The sequence below is a fragment of the Trichoderma harzianum genome (assembly GCF_003025095.1).
Source record: "Trichoderma harzianum CBS 226.95 unplaced genomic scaffold M431scaffold_66, whole genome shotgun sequence".
NCBI lineage: Eukaryota > Fungi > Ascomycota > Sordariomycetes > Hypocreales > Hypocreaceae > Trichoderma > Trichoderma harzianum.
In genome coordinates this window covers 1-15,744 of record NW_020209314.1, presented here as the reverse complement: position 1 = coordinate 15,744, position 15,744 = coordinate 1, and the positions used below count along the sequence as shown (strand labels likewise).

General features: G+C 30.9%; 3 protein-coding genes across 3 annotated transcripts; all 3 read right to left on the bottom strand.

Annotated features, from left to right (window-relative positions):
* Positions 1-1,436: 1,436 nt before the first annotated feature.
* M431DRAFT_68590 (hypothetical protein) lies at positions 1,437-2,279 on the bottom strand (the record flags this gene model as incomplete). Its single annotated transcript, XM_024921767.1, has 1 exon — positions 1,437-2,279. A coding segment is annotated over one exon (843 nt), but the record flags the coding sequence as incomplete, so codon positions are not given.
* A 5,007-nt stretch (positions 2,280-7,286) lies between these two features.
* Positions 7,287-7,541, bottom strand: M431DRAFT_44994 (hypothetical protein; the record flags this gene model as incomplete). Its single annotated transcript, XM_024915255.1, has 1 exon — positions 7,287-7,541. A coding segment is annotated over one exon (255 nt), but the record flags the coding sequence as incomplete, so codon positions are not given.
* A 212-nt stretch (positions 7,542-7,753) lies between these two features.
* M431DRAFT_22005 (hypothetical protein) lies at positions 7,754-9,218 on the bottom strand. Its single transcript, XM_024913558.1, has 2 exons — positions 8,505-9,218; positions 7,754-8,454 (listed from the first exon to the last, which is right to left on the bottom strand). Exons 1-2 carry the CDS (start codon positions 9,162-9,164, stop codon positions 7,783-7,785), a joined length of 1,332 nt encoding a protein of 443 aa, XP_024767042.1. The 5' UTR covers positions 9,165-9,218; the 3' UTR covers positions 7,754-7,782.
* Positions 9,219-15,744: the final 6,526 nt, after the last annotated feature.

Below are 15,744 nucleotides of genomic sequence, written 5' to 3'. Positions count from 1 at the left end.
GCATCCGTCCTCCAGGCCTGGGGGAGAGAGTTGTTTGCTGGGGAGGTTCGGAGAGATTCTAACGAATGTGAGAACTGAGGGTCTGGCGTCCCTCCAGCTGTTCAGGGGGTTGTATGCTTGATATCCAGGATGATTCTTGGTTTGCCTTCTGTTCGACACCCTGTCCCATTGGGCGTAGGGTTCCTGGATCAGCACAATGTCGTAGCCACCTTCCCATGCCAGCGATAGGGCGATGTCCTGGTATGGACCGCTCCTCCCGACGTTGGCTTGGAAGATTTTGAGGCCAGTGTTTCTTCGGCGGCTGCGACGGGGCCTATCGTTCATAGGCTCGCATCGAGGGGTCCGTCAGTTCCGGGGGGAGCGTCAAGCATGTTTTCGTCCCCTTCTGTCTCTACGTCCTCCTCCTCGCTGTCCGGGCCGGCCACGTGGACTGCCGACCTGGCGGGGGAGGCTCCCTCGTGGGGGTCCTCCTCGTCCGGGTCGACTTCGACTATGACCTTCTTGGCCGGGGCCTGAGGGGGGAAGGGTGGCGCCGAGCTGGATATTGGCAGCCGTATGCGGGGGCCCGTTCGGGTTTCCGGGTTAGACGTTTTCTCGGCATTGGGGGCCGGGGCGGGGGCAGGCTTGGGTTTGGGTGGGTTGGCTTTGTTGTATTCCTGCTGGCCCAATTCCCGGATTGCCTGGAGTTGGGCCCGGGTTGTGTGCACTTTTTCCCCGTTCCTGACCGCCGGTCTAGCAGGGCATTTTAGGGAGTCTGCCGTGTGAGGGCCATTGCAGTTGGCGCACTGCGGGGGGGACGGGCAGTCTGCCATGTTGTCGGTGTGCCTGTATGACGGCCTGCCGCATTTAAGGCACCTTTCTGTTCTGGTGCAGTTCCGGGGATTGTGGAAACCGAGGCACCGTTGGCACTGAGTGACCCGGGGCTGCTGCACCCGGACTTCCGCCGGGTGGGAGATATTGAATAGTCTGAAGCCGGGTTTGACGTTCTCCTTGAACGAGATGAAGTAGCCGCAGGTGTCAAGAGATTCCCCGAAGGGGGCCTTGCGGCAGGCCACTGGTGGGTTCTTGGCCCCAGCCCTGGCGCGCGCCTCCTCGGGGATTAGCGCGTCCGTGGGGTGGGTCCCGCTCATGTCAGTATAAGTTTTCGGCACGCCACGCACGAGGAAGATCTTCCATGTGCATGCTTCTTCGATTTTTAGGTCGTTGCTCTCTGCGGCTGGCTTGAGAGCGATGATTTTGTTCTTGGTGTTTTGATCCTTTGCCCGGAGGGCGAAACCCGATCGGACCTCCTGGAAGTAGGTAATGTCTTCGACGTTGAGTTTCATGAGGCTGATCAGTTCCTGTTTAGCCCCGATGGCCGTCATCTTCCTCCAGACATGGTCTGGCGGGACCCGGATGAAGATGCGGTCATCGGGCTTTTGGTTGCCCGATGTGATTTTGTCTTTGTTCTGTTTTCTGTCAGCGGGGGCCGGCCCCTCGCTGCTGGGAGCAGGATTCTTCTGGGTGTTGCTGTCATTTTGCGGCTTTTTGTTGTGAGTGGTGTTCCGCGACGCGACCTGTGCCCACGTGACCTTGGGGGCCTTCTGGCCCACTTTTCCAGTGGCTGCGGGAGGTCCCGTTGTGGTGGGGTTCTTGGGGCCGTTTGATTTGCCTTCCTCGCTGCGAGATGAGTTGGCTGACGCTGTCTCAGATGGTTGGGCAGCTCTTTCCTTGCTGCCCATTTTTTCAGGGTTTTTGGGCCTCCCCTCTGGGTTGATGTGGGAGGTGACGAAGTTTTCGAGTGCGGTGTTCAGGCATGTTCGGACCTGTTCTGCCACCGCTGAGGAGAGTTGGGATGTGTATTGCGCCAGGCAGGAGTCGATAGCCATAGCTATATTCAATACCACGTCTTGTCTGGCCCGTTGTTGGGCGTTGATCTCGTTGATTTGGCTCATGATTTTGTTTTTGGTGAGTGATTTCCCCTCTTTGCTTGGGTCGGTGGCTTCCTTTGCACCGCTGAAAATGGAGGCGATGAGGCCTCTCGAGGCTGTCTGCGCTGCGGTCGATGTCGCCGCTGTGCTTGGTTTTGCTCTGTTGAAGCTGGGTGTGGGCATTTTGTCCATACCGAGGGCTTCTCCGAAGCGCCTTTTCTTCTTGGGGGTGAAGGGGAGGACCATGACCTCTCCCGTGCTTGGGCCTGAGGGGGTCGTCTCCTTCTGAAATTGAAAGACTGTCGCGGGTCCGGGGGCGACGGGGTTCGTTCTGTTCTGGTTATCCGGAGGGTTTGTAGATGTTGCCATCTCTCCAGAGTCCCCAGATGGGACCGTGAAAGTAAAAAACGAGGTCGTTTTGTCTGATAGCTAGTCAAACAGAGTGAGGGTTTTTGGTGGTTAGGCACCCAAAAGGTGGGGTACCTGTAGATGTAGGAGGGAAGCTTGTTCCTATACTAGCGAGGTATTTTGGCGAAAGTGTTATTAAGTTCTCCTAATTCCTCTTTTTCTCGTATTTTGCTTAGTGCATTATTAAGTACTACTAGCTTGTCTTTAAATTATATTGTAATTCTATCGATGCAGATACGTTCTGCTTTCTTACGTCGTTTATTATATTATAGTAGTACCGGTGATTTATTTTCTTTAAACCTGACTGTTTTCGTTTTCTTCGTAATTAGCGCAGAGGATTCCGGTTCTTCCGGCGGCGCAGCTTTGCCTTTTTATTCTCTCTAGTATAGTTAATATTTAGGTATATCCTTAATGTCCTAATAGACCTTCTTAGTCTTCCAGCGGATAATAGGGTTATTATTAAGTAACCAGGGATAACCTAAAAGAATGTTGTCTTTCGGTATATCTAGAACACTGAATTAGATATTATAGGTGTTCCCGTTAATGGTTACGGGGAGATAATCAGTCTTGTATTCGATAAGTCCTTCTTCCATTTCTACTCCCGTAACGCTTATGATTTATAGCGCTTGTTCCTTCCGTTAAACGGGGATTCGTAGTTCCTTGATTAGTCGTAGCGAGATTAGATTGCGATCTGCTCCGCTGTTAATGTACGCAGTGACGGCACTATTATTAAGTTATACGTTAATTCTAAGTTTCTTTATTCCAGTTATCTTAACCATGTTAATTTATATATCCTTTTTCTAGTTAAGATCATAGTTGTCTTTGGTAATAATATTAAAGTCTTTAATCATCCATCGTCGTGCTTATTACTACCGGAGTTTTCAGCACTATTAATATTTATTAGTGTTAATCTCGTTGATGTAGTATTTATAGAAGCGTTTAATGTCTTTTTTATAGGTATTACCCTTGTCGTAGGTCTTAAAGTTGAATCCGTTACAGTATAACTAATATTAAAGTCGAATATATTTTTCTTTTTCTCTGTAATGCTTTTTATAATATTTATCCTTATATTACAGGGGGTTATTTTCAGGACAGGCTTCCCTTTGTACATACTATTCTTTAACCTTATGGTTAAGGTATTATCTATATCCTTAGTTAGGGCACTGATCTAAATCGATTTTTATATAAATTTTATTATATAGGTTTCTATATTAGATCTAGAGGTGCTAATTGTAAATCTTTTATTCCCAGTGTTCTTTACAGAGTATTTTATAGTATTATTTCGCTATTAAATACCCACAGTCTTCCGTAAATAGGGTATTATACATAAGCTGTATTTCTTCCTATTTAAGGAACTGATCTCTGGTTATAATAGGGTAGTAGGGGTTTGCATTAGCGCGTTCCGCTAACCCGTCGTTGCTTGGCGCTTGTCGCTGGGTGATTCCATGCTGTTTAAGCATCTGCTGGAATTCACTCAGGTCTTATTCTTAAGTTCCTTCTGAACCGTGGTCAGAGGGTTCCCATCCGCAGGGGTGATTTAGTCCCTGGGGTTCTCGTGATCCACAGTTTGCGCATGGTTCCGAGATATTAAGGTCGGTGTATCCTCGATTCTTCCTATACTCTTCTTCCCATCTGCGGATAAAGGCATTTTCTTATTCCTTCTCTTCTTCTGTAAGTGGAACGTTAAGGGCTTCAGATCGTGCTCTGTCGGCTTTATATTCTTCCTAAGTCATAGGGGCAGGCCAGTCGCTGTCGACCTTGTCTTTGGCTTCTTTAGAAGTTATAGTGTTAACTGTAATTTATCTTGGCTGCTTTCTCTTGGGTGCCTTAGGGTACTACTTCGTTATTTCCTTTTCTTCCTTATACATAAGACATCGATCATTATAGCAGCCGGTCTAACTAAGTAAGTTATAAGGTATGGTTTCAATAGTGTTAATCTGAACCTTATTAAACTTCTTATTCTCGTAGGTGGATTTTCTAGAATTATTGGGTTTCCCGTGTTTACTCCAGCAGTCCTTTTCCTTATGGCCTGTCTTACTATAGTAGTTGCATTTGCCCGTGAACTTGCGGGTGTTAATGGTGTCCAGATCTATTGGTCCTGGTTTCCTATTATTCAATAAGGCTAAGTTGCGCTTCTTGCTTTGGTTAGTATAATATTAGAGGCGGCGGTATACCTTATTATTTCCTCCTTTTTCAGCTTGCTTTTCCTTCCGTCGTTTGAATTATTAGTTATTAATATAACTAGCCTTTTTGGAGAGTGTTTTAAACGTGGCCGGAAGATCGTCTCGTACTAGTTTATCTTTTACTTCCGATTTTAGTCCTTAATAATATAATATCTTCTTGGCTGTATCTTTAAGGTCTGTTTTAGCGCAGATTTAAATAAACTCGGCAGTATATTTAGTATATATGCCTTATTATCGGAGTTTTAGTAATATGTTTTCTACTTCCTTTTTTTTATTAATCTAGCCGAATAGCGCCTTAAGTTAATCTTCGAATTCTTTATATCTATTAAAGAGTATATTAGTAGTAGCCTTTCTTTCGGCTCGGTTATGTCGCTTAAAGTCTTAAAGGTATAGTTTAAACCAATTCTTAGGTCCTTTAATAAGTTAGCTTCCTACGACGCTGACTTGTCGTTCCGGCGGGGCTATAGTAGTTGGAAAGTGCCTGAAATAGGACCTTATGTCCGTAAGGAATCCCTTGATTTTTCGTAGGTCCCTATCAAATAGTATTAGCAGAGGTGGCTTAATAATCTTACCTGGTTCCTTCTCGCGGGGACCTCCCTGCTGGCCTTAAGCCACGGGTGGTTGCCCTTGTTGTTACTGTTAAGCGTTAAGTCGTCTATTAAGCGTGTTAATAGTATTTTATTAGTCCCTGATAGTTTATTCTATGCGGGTAACCAAGGCTTTAAGGTCTAGGAAGCGCTGTTGTGCTTTAGTATTGTTGGCCGGTGGTTGAGGGGTCGTGATCCCTTTTATGTTAGGATTCATGGTTTCAGTAGTTTCTTTAAATAAGTCCGAAATTTTAATGTTGCTTCCGTATGTACTCTGGACTTTGCTTTCTTAATCTATTCCTACGTCTGGTACATGGAATTTAACTATTTAGTATCCTTATAATAATATTACCTATAGTCTAAGGTGACCTCCGAATAAGAGTTGTGAACGTATGATAAGCTGAGCTCCTATAGTGTTAGTATAAGAGGAATTCCCAAGGGATAAACCTTATACTAGGTTTATGTTAGCGGATAGGCTAGGCTAGACTAGTAGGCAATTAACAAGGATAAAAGGGGTTTATTTACACAACTAGTAGATAATACTTTTATAGGTATAATCAAGCGTTATTCTATATTCACAACTGGCTATCTAAGCTATTCTAAACGAGCGTTGTGAAATGAATATATAGTTGGGCGTTTACTTAGTATTCACGCCGTTGTAAGTGAACACTTTCCCAATTGGGTTCCTGTTCACCGAGTGTTCACTCATTGTGTCGTGAACACTTATACGATTGGATGGGACGGTCCGTCCTTTATCCGAGGTGCCTACCCTGTAGGCCCGTTGTTGCGACCATAAATGTGTTGGTTCGTAATAATTATGTTTGAACCTTGTTGTTTAGGCTGTTTTATATACTTTGAGTTTGGTCTTGAACCTTAATTAGCTATACTTTATGGCTTAAATCTTTAAGGTTTAACTTAGTTAGCTGTAGCTAATTAAGTTAGGCTACGGATTGATTTTGGATTTTAAACTAAAGGCTGGGGTATAGCCTTCCTTTAACTTAGCTATTATAGCTTTACTAACCTTTTTAATAATAAATATAACCTCTTTATAAAGTATTATTAAATAAAAGCTATTATATTTTATTATTACTAAATTAAAAAATTTTTTTACTTTTACTATAATAAAATATAAAAAGTAAATTAAAATAAATAAAAAATAATAATAATATTTTTATAAATTATAATTAATATAACTTACTTTATTTATAAAGTACTTTATATAACTTATATTATTTAATTATTATTAATAATATTTATAAGCCCTTTAATAAAGTAAGCTTTTAGCTTATTATTAATAATACCTATAGGCTTTTTAATAAAGTAAGCTTTTAGTTTATTATTAATAATACTTATAAACCCCTTAGTAAAATATACTTTTATAAAAACTATACTTTTCTAAAGCTTTAGGTTAAAGGGGCTTTTATTTTATTATTATTATTATAAAAATGAATATACTTTTATTATTAATTACCTTAGGTTAAATAAAATATAGTAATTATATTATATTAAATTAAGGTTTTTTATTACTATATAAAGCTATATTAGCCTAAATTAAGTTTTTTATTACCCTATAAGTACTATTTTTAGCTTAACTATAAGCCTAGTATTTAAGTATAACCTAGCTAAAATCGTAACTTAAACAGTTATAATTACTAATATACAACCACAAGGGGTCCAGGGGAATTATTATAACTCAATATTATCCAAGGAAAATAAAAACTAATATAGTCCTATTAAAATAATTTATATAAGCTTTTCAATTAGTCAGGAGCTAATTAATCATTAAATCCAATAATTAATTTTAAATCCAGGGTATAATTCAATAATTAATCTAAAGCTAACCTTAGATTTAAATTAATTAATTAATTATATACCTAATCTTCATAGGCAGGACTTCTAGGGTAGTAGTTAAATTATTTATCCTATCAGCGCAATTAGTTCTCCAGCATAATTAAGGTATAATACTAGACTAACGCTCAGAATCATTATAATATAGCAAAGCAGAGTTAGTTAGCAATACAGCGCTAGCTGTCTGCAAGGGATCTTTTGAAATGTCAAGCAGACGAGTTTTCGTATCTTAACCAATAGTTACAGCCAATTACATACATTGGATGCTCACCGAAACGTACGGGAGCGCAAGGCAGCAATATCAGGGTCATTGATGAACTTATATTACAATGGCGCTCACGCTGTGGCTCCAGCCGGACGACAGGGTCGCGTCCATTTGAAATTGCCCAAGACAATGGTGTTAAGCCCGATCTATCCTTAGACTCCATATCGGCGCCACTTTCAATAAGAACCCACGAAATTTCCTCGTGTCCGTTCATTGCAGCCAAGTTCAGGGCGGTACTGTCGCAACCATCCATATCCGCTGACTCAGTGTCGGCCCCCACACGTAAAAGAATCTCGATGACGGCTCGGTGCCCACTGCCGGCGACAAATAACAGGGGCGTCAGTATTACTATAGTACCCCCAGCCAAGCACAAGCCCTAGTAGAGCGCTTACAGAGAGCCTGCGCGCAAGTTATCGAATGAATCTGAACCATTTAGAGGCAGCAGAGGGCCTTTCCACAAGTCAAAGAGCTAGTCCTACGTAAGGCACCTAGGCTAGCCCGAAGTTTTATCAAACACGTTAAAGTTTAACTACGCTAGACATGCCTAATTTTGGGTCTCACGAGGGTGTATTGGGGCAAATCTAACGGGTCCCATAAAACTCCTGCGCTTCTAAAAATAATTCCCGAGAGATTGTCGGGGTAGTATAAAATAAACGAATTCCGTAAGGCTGAACATAGCGTGCAACATCATCCATACGATCCCAAGGGTACACAGTACACCCCCATTCGCCGTCTGTTGGCCTGAATTTGATACTTATGATCTCAAGGGTTGATTTTCGGCCAATGGCTGCCATAGCCAACTTGCGAAGCCAATTTTCTTCAGGCTCGCCAAAGTGAAAAAAGAACTCATCATGCTGCTGGTCTTCGAACGTCATATCCCAGTGGAAGCTGCGAAGCCGAGGCGAAAGCAGGCCGGCAACAAGAGTAGGATCTGTCCCAGTGAGCCCATGAGACAGCGACAGCTCCCGGAGGGCCTGAAAGCCTGAAAGATTAAAGCCGTCTAGCCCTGAACGGTTAAGAGCACGTATGCGAATGGCGGATAGGGTGGATTTGTGGACTGTGAGTATAGGCTGTAGGGTATCCAAGCCCCATTGATCGTACAGGCCGTTCAAAGCATAGTCACATCTGAATGACGTATCCAAAGTGAATTTGTCTAGCCTTGCTGGCCACATCAATAATGACTTGAGAGCTTCTGGAGTCTGGAGGAAGCTATGCAAAGTAAGCTCAGTGAACGATGCCGTGCCACGTATCTCCTGTATAAACGATTAGCAGGATTCGAGTGTATAATTAGTGTCGCAAGTACCCTTAATTTCGCCCAATCCGCAGAGTTTCCAGTCCTTGAGATCCCGGAAATATTTAGTGTCTTAAGGCGCGCGACTTTGCCCGAACAGCAGATGGCGTCCACTATAAGAGGCAAATCTATGCCATCACCACTGACGTCCTTGACTGACAGACTGATCAACTCTTTCATCCCCCCCAAGGCAGAGCGAACAAGGGCCATAGCATCCGTAGTTGTCCTCCCTTCTGAACTAATGGAAAGATTAGTTACGCCGGTGAGCCACGTGACAGCATCTGTTGCAATAAATATGTTGCCCAGACTGTCTGAGTCATTAAACAGCTCGATCTTCAAGTTACGACAGTGTTGCCACAGCTGAGGATTTTTTTGAAGTGTGCGATGCAGCAGCTTACTGCGACACAACTGATTGCTGCGAAACTGCCTCTGGAACTCGTATACAGTGTTGCTTAATGCCATAATGTCGTTATTGCAGTAAATAAGAAGATGAGCATAAATGTAAGGCGTCGCAATGCCGTGGAAGCGTCTGCAAACCCGAGATAGATTTACTGCGGCCCTGCTAACGCCGATGTCATTAAGTGAAGATAGAGGTAGTTGCATTGTTAACTGCAATATTGAATCCAGGATTTCATTAGGAAGTCTCATAATCATTGTCTGCGTTTGCTCCATACTTGAATTAATAGGGCGCGGCGTTGGTTAGCGGATAGTGAGTTTAGAATGGATAATTAGCATGAGTGCATGGTGGCTAATACAGAGGCCGCTTCGGCGTGTATTTAATATTGCGCACCCTGCTGACTAATATTTGCCCCCCCGCCCCCTTTTCTTCTATATACAAATAGCGCTACCATTGCTGGCTGTACGTTCTGTTATGGTATGAGTAATATTCCTGACGAACAGCATTAGAAATTGGGCGTAAATTTGTTTATTTCAGCATACGCCTATATTATATTCCCGCCTTAAGGGGGCCTTAGAGTTACCTATATTGCTTTAATAACTCGGGTCTCTTGTACTGTGCTGTACAAAGGTGCAGATGTGAGAATCTACTAGGTAATGTAAGTTGGATTCTTAGTAAGTGCACTGGGGACTGCTTTAATGCTACCCTATGTAATCTAGACCCTAACTGAGATTAGGGAATTAAAGGAATATAAACACTTACCTAATGTAATAAACGGGCTAATACACTGACACCAGAAGGACAAAAGTCTACGACCACCTTGATTTATTTTACAACTGTAATTTCAACTTAGAATTTCAAACTTAAATTTCGCTATGAAAAATAATTACTATATAATAAAAATATAATTATTTAATGACCTTAAATTTGGTATTTAATATTTTGTATACTAACTTTATATATAAATAACTGTGCGTAAGTAGCAAGGGAGTAATATAATAAACTGGGTCCTATAGGTACTATAGGTTAGCTGTTTCTAAGGGATAAACCTTAGAGTGGTTTTATAGTTTATATTAGCGGAGTAGTTAAGTTAGTAAATAAATAGTTTTATTACTAGCTGTAAAATAAAGTATTTAAATATTTAATTTAAATACTATTATATTAATAATAATTAATTATTTAAGTATTTTAATAAATAATATAACGTAAACTTATATATTTAATTATATATTCTAAAATTAAGTAAAATTACTTATAATTTTAATTAATTTATTCCTACGTTAATTAATATTAACGTTAATTCCTATTAATTATTCTTTAATTAACTATATAGTTTAATATTAATTTAGGAGCGCTTACTTTATAGGCTCTTTATTATAATTATAAAAGCTAAGTTATAATATAATTCTTCCCCTTTTATTAGTTTTATCCTTAAGACTAAGTAATTTAATATATAAGTATTTATACCTTTTACTTAGAGGTATTTTTTTTATTTTATTACTTATTTATTATTAAAATAACTTTTTATATTTAAAAATTTATTAACTTAGCTAATATAAAAAAAAGAAAAAGAAACTTAATAAAAGTATAATACTTATTACTTTTATATTACTATAATTTATTAAAATAAAACCTTATTTTTATTATAAAAAAAAGGGATTTTAGTATTTAATTTCTAAAGTTAACTTAAGTTACTACTTAAAGTATATTAAGGATTATGAATTTTATTATAAAGTATTTCTTATACTTTAATAATTATTATATATTTTTTATTAATATAATTAATTTAATAATAAAGTTAAAGTTATTAAAGAGAAAATTATAAATTATATAACTAAAGTTATTTATTTTTAGAAATAATATAAGAAATAGTTTAAAAAGGTAATATATATAGTATTTTAAGGTATTAATAATTTAGTAAAGCTAAAGTAATTAAAAAAGAAGAAGTATAAAGTAAAGGCTACTTTTTAAATTATATTATTATTATTTAATTTAACTAATTTTATAATTATAGGTTTTATAATTAACATTATTAATTAAAATATTTTTAACTTTTTTTTACTAAACTTAAACTTTAATAAAAGTTATTTATAAAGTTATTTAAATATTTAAGGTCCTTAATAATTTACTATAAGTTTTATATTTTATTATAGCTTTTTTATTTTATTAAGTATTTAGTTTATTAAGTAATTTTATTAAATTTTATTATTTTAAGTTTTTTAACCTTATATTTAAATTTTTTACCTTAAATAATAATTTTATTTTATATAATTTTACTTATTTTTTTATTTACTAATACTTTTTTTAATAGTAAAATATAAAAATTTAAATATATAGTTTTTTTTTATTTTCTTAAGGTAAATAAAAGATTTATTTTATAATTAATAAGTTTAATTTTCTTTATAACTTTACAAAGTTTAAGTTTCTTAACATTAAGTTTATTACTTAGCTTATTTATTTTAATATTTAGTTATTTATTATTTTATAAATATTAAAGTAAGTAAATTATATTTCTTTCTTTAAAAATTAATCCTTTAATTTTTTTTATATTTATAAATTTAGCTATTTATTATTTAATAAATTTAAGTTATACTTATAATTTTTAATATAATATAATAAGCTAAGCTCCTATAGAGTTAGTATAAGAAAGATTTCCAAAGGATAAACCTTATACTAAGTTTATATTAGTAAATAAGCTAAGCTAAACTAGTAGGTAATTAATAAAAATAAAAAAGGTTTATTTATATAATTAGTAAATAATACTTTATAAATATAATTAAGTATTATTTTATTTATAATTAAGTTAACTATAAATAACATAAATTATATATAATTATATTAATTTAAAATAATTTTAATTTTATTAGTTAAATTATTTAAAGTTAAACTAAGTATTATTTACTTAAAAGGCTTATTATTATAATTATAAATATTAAGTTATAATATAATATACTTTTTTTATTAATTTTATTTTTAAAGTTATTTTTATAATAGTATATTTCTTAAATATTTTTACCTTTTTTTTTTTTAAGTATATTTTTTTTTTTACCTTTTATTATATTAGGTTATAGTATTATTAAATATAAGCTTTTTATAAAGCTAACTATTATATTAATTTTATTAATTAAGTTTATTAAAAGTTTTAGTTTTATTATACTTTAATATACTTTTTATTAAAATATAAAGTATATTTATTTTATTATAAAAGGTTCTTTAACTTATTATTATATTTATACTTATTATAAATTAATTAATTATAATATTAATAATATAAATATAAAAATATATATATTATTTTTTTTTTTACTTTATTTATTATTATTTATTTTACCTTATTTAAATACTTATATTATATATAAAAAAATTATTTAACTATTTAATAAAAGTAAGTAAAAAAAGCTTTCAAAAAAGTAATAACTTATTTTTATTATATTTATAAGTAAAAGTAATAATTATATAAAAAAACTATAAAAATAATTTTATATAAATTTAAGTTATTAAAAAAGTTAAAGGTTATTAATTATTAAGTTAAAATAAAGTATTAAGCTAAATTAATATAAGTTTAAAAAAAAGGTTTAACTTTTAAATTCTTTAAGTTTATTACTTATTAATATTAATTAATTCTTTTTTAATATTAATTTAAGGTTTTTAAATTTTAATTTTTTTATTTTAATAAAAAATACTTTTTTATTATTTTCCTAGGTTTTATAAAATATTTTAGGTTTTTTTTATATTTATTTATATTATACTTATAATTATTTATAAAGTTTATTTTAAAATTTTTTTAAAGTAATATTAATATATTTAAAATTACTTTTTAATTCCTAGCTATTTATATTTCTATTATATTTTTTTTATTTTACTAAATATTAAAATTCTTTAATTACTTTATTTATTTTTAATAATATTGTTTTATTAACCTTATATTTAAGTTCTTTACTTTTAATAATAATTTTATTTTTAATAAGTTTTTTTATATTTTTATTTATTAATACTTTTTTTAATAATAAAATATAAAAAATTAAGTATATTAGTTTTTTTTTATTTATTTAATTATTTTAAAAAGTTTAATTTATAATTAACTTTTTTAATTTTCTTTAGAATTTTATAAAGCTTAACTTTTTTATAATTTAGTTTATTACTTAGTTTATTTATTTTAATATTAGCTTATTTTTTTCCTTAAGTATATTAAAGTAAATAAACTATATCTCCTTTTTAAAAAGTTAGCTTTTTAAACTTTTTTTTATTTATATATTTCTTTATATATTTTTATGTCAGTTTAAGTTATATATATAAATCTTAATATAATTCTTTAAGTTTATTTACTTTAAATATAGTTTTTTATATATTTTCTTTTTTTTTATAATATTTAATATATTTATAAATAATCTTTTTTATTAATGTAAAATAGTAAAAGTTTAGTTAATTTTAAAACTAAGTTATTATAAAAGAATTTTATGTTAAATAAGTACTTAACTTAGTTATTTTAATTAAAGTTAATATAGCTTCTTAAGTATACTTTAATAATTTAGTTAATATATTTTATTTATTTATTTATTTAAAAATAGTAAGTAATATTAGCTTTATAGTTTATTTTTATTTTTACTATAGTACTTTATTAATATTTAAATATAAATATTAATTTTTTATTAAAGATAATTTCTATAGGTAATTTATATTTTAAAGCTATATATTTTTATATTATATAACCTAGTTTTTTTATTATACTTCCTTTTTTATATAAAATAAAAATATTTTATTTTATTAATTTATTAATAATAATAAAAATATTATTATATAATATATTTATTATAAGCTTTTTTAATAATAGTAGCTTAATAATATAATTAAATAAAATAAAGCTTTAAAAATACATTAGTATTAGTAATAATTATACCTAACTATAAGGCTTTTATTAATTAGACTTTATTTTTTTATATAAAATATATAATTAAATAATTTCTTTAATAACCTTTTTTATATTTATAAAGGTATAATACTATTATATTTATTATAATATTTAGTAACTTTTTTATATTTATATAATAAATATTTATAAACTATTTTTATTACTTTTTTTTATAATAATTTTAATACCTCAATTTTTTTATTTTAATATAAGATTCTTTTTATAAAAATTATATTTTTAAGGAATTAATTTAATATTTAATTATTAATTTTATCTTTAATTTTATTAAAAATAAAGTTTTTATTTTTAATTATAAAAAGGTATTAATAACTATTAGTTTATAATAGCCTTCTGCTATTATTTAAAATATTAATAAAGTAAATTTTAGTATTAATTTAAAGTAGTTTTTTTTATAGCTAAAACTATTTACTTAACTATTTTCTAATTTTTTATAAAAAATAATTTTAAAGTTATATTTAATTATAAATTAAAGGTATTTTTTTTACTATATAAAAATATTTATTTCTTTATAATAAAGCTTATAAGATTTTTATAATTTAAATATATAGTAATTTTATATTTATTACTTAATAAATATAATTTTTATTTATTAAATATTTTAAAAATAATTATAAGTTGTTAGTTATATATAAAGTATTATAATTTAAAATTATAAAGTTTTTTAAAAAAAAAAGTTATAAAATATAACTTTCCTTTATTATTTTATTAACTAATAATTTTACTAATTATATAATTTAAAGTATTTATTTTAATAATAACTAACCTTATAGAATTATATATTTATAATATAGGTATATTAATAATAGCTTTTTTAAGGGCTTTAAAAGCTTTAAAAGCTTTCCTTATATATTTAATAAATTAGTTTTTCTTAGCCTTATTATTAAAATCCTACTTAGTAAAATCTATAAGTAATATTATAATTTTACTATAGTTTTTAATAAATTATTAATAACAGTTTACTAAATTAAGGAAGCTTTATATTTCTTTTATTATTTTAAAAACTTTTTATTTTTAATAATTATTATTTTAGTAAAGTATTATAACCTAGCTTTTATAGTTACGACAATAGGCCTACAGGGTAGCTAGTCTTAGATAAATAATAAACTAATTAATTAATTAAGAATAGATTATTAAATTATTACTATAATTTAATAATTTATATATAAATTATTAAAACTATAAAATAATTTATAATAAGATTATTAACCTTTATTAATAATTTAGCCTAGTTAACTAAGTATATAAGTTTACTTTATATTACTTATTAAAATACTTAAATAGTTAGTTATTATTAATATAATAGTATTTAAATTAAATACTTAAATAATCTTTTTTATAATTAATAATAAAATTACCTATTACTAACTTAATTACTTTACTAATATAAATTATAAAACTACTTTAAGGTTTATTCTTTAGGAATAACTAACTTTTATTAACCTATAAGTATTAGTTTATTATATAATAATGACTTTTATTTAAATAGTTACCTTAGACCTATAGGTAATAAAATATTAAAAACTTAGCTATTTATAAACTTTAAAGTTTTAAATAATAATACTAATTATAAAAGTAAAACTTAAAGTAATTATAATAATAATATTAAGCTTAAAAATATACTAGCTAAAAATATAATTAACTAAGTTAATTATAATAAACTAAAGGCTAGATTTAAAGTTTTTAAAATATAACTTTAGGATTTTTAAAATAAAAAAAAGGAAAAAGGTAAGGTTTTTAAATTAATAAAGCTTAAACCTTTTAATAAAAATTTATATAAAATAAATAAATTTTTTTTAAAATTTATAACTTATTTTAAATACTTCCCTTATACTTTAAAAAATAATAAAAATAAAGTTATTTTTATAAGTAGCTGCTTTATAAAAAATATTAAAATATAGTTTTAATTTATTATATAAAATTATAAA

Coding starts and splice junctions, on each gene's coding strand:
- M431DRAFT_22005 (XM_024913558.1), bottom strand. CDS start 9,164: ATGGAGCAAACGCAGACAATGATTATGAGACTTCCTAATGAAATCCTG. Junction 8,455..8,504: donor CGGATTGGGCGAAATTAAGG/GTACTTGCGACA, acceptor TCGTTTATACAG/GAGATACGTGGCACGGCATC.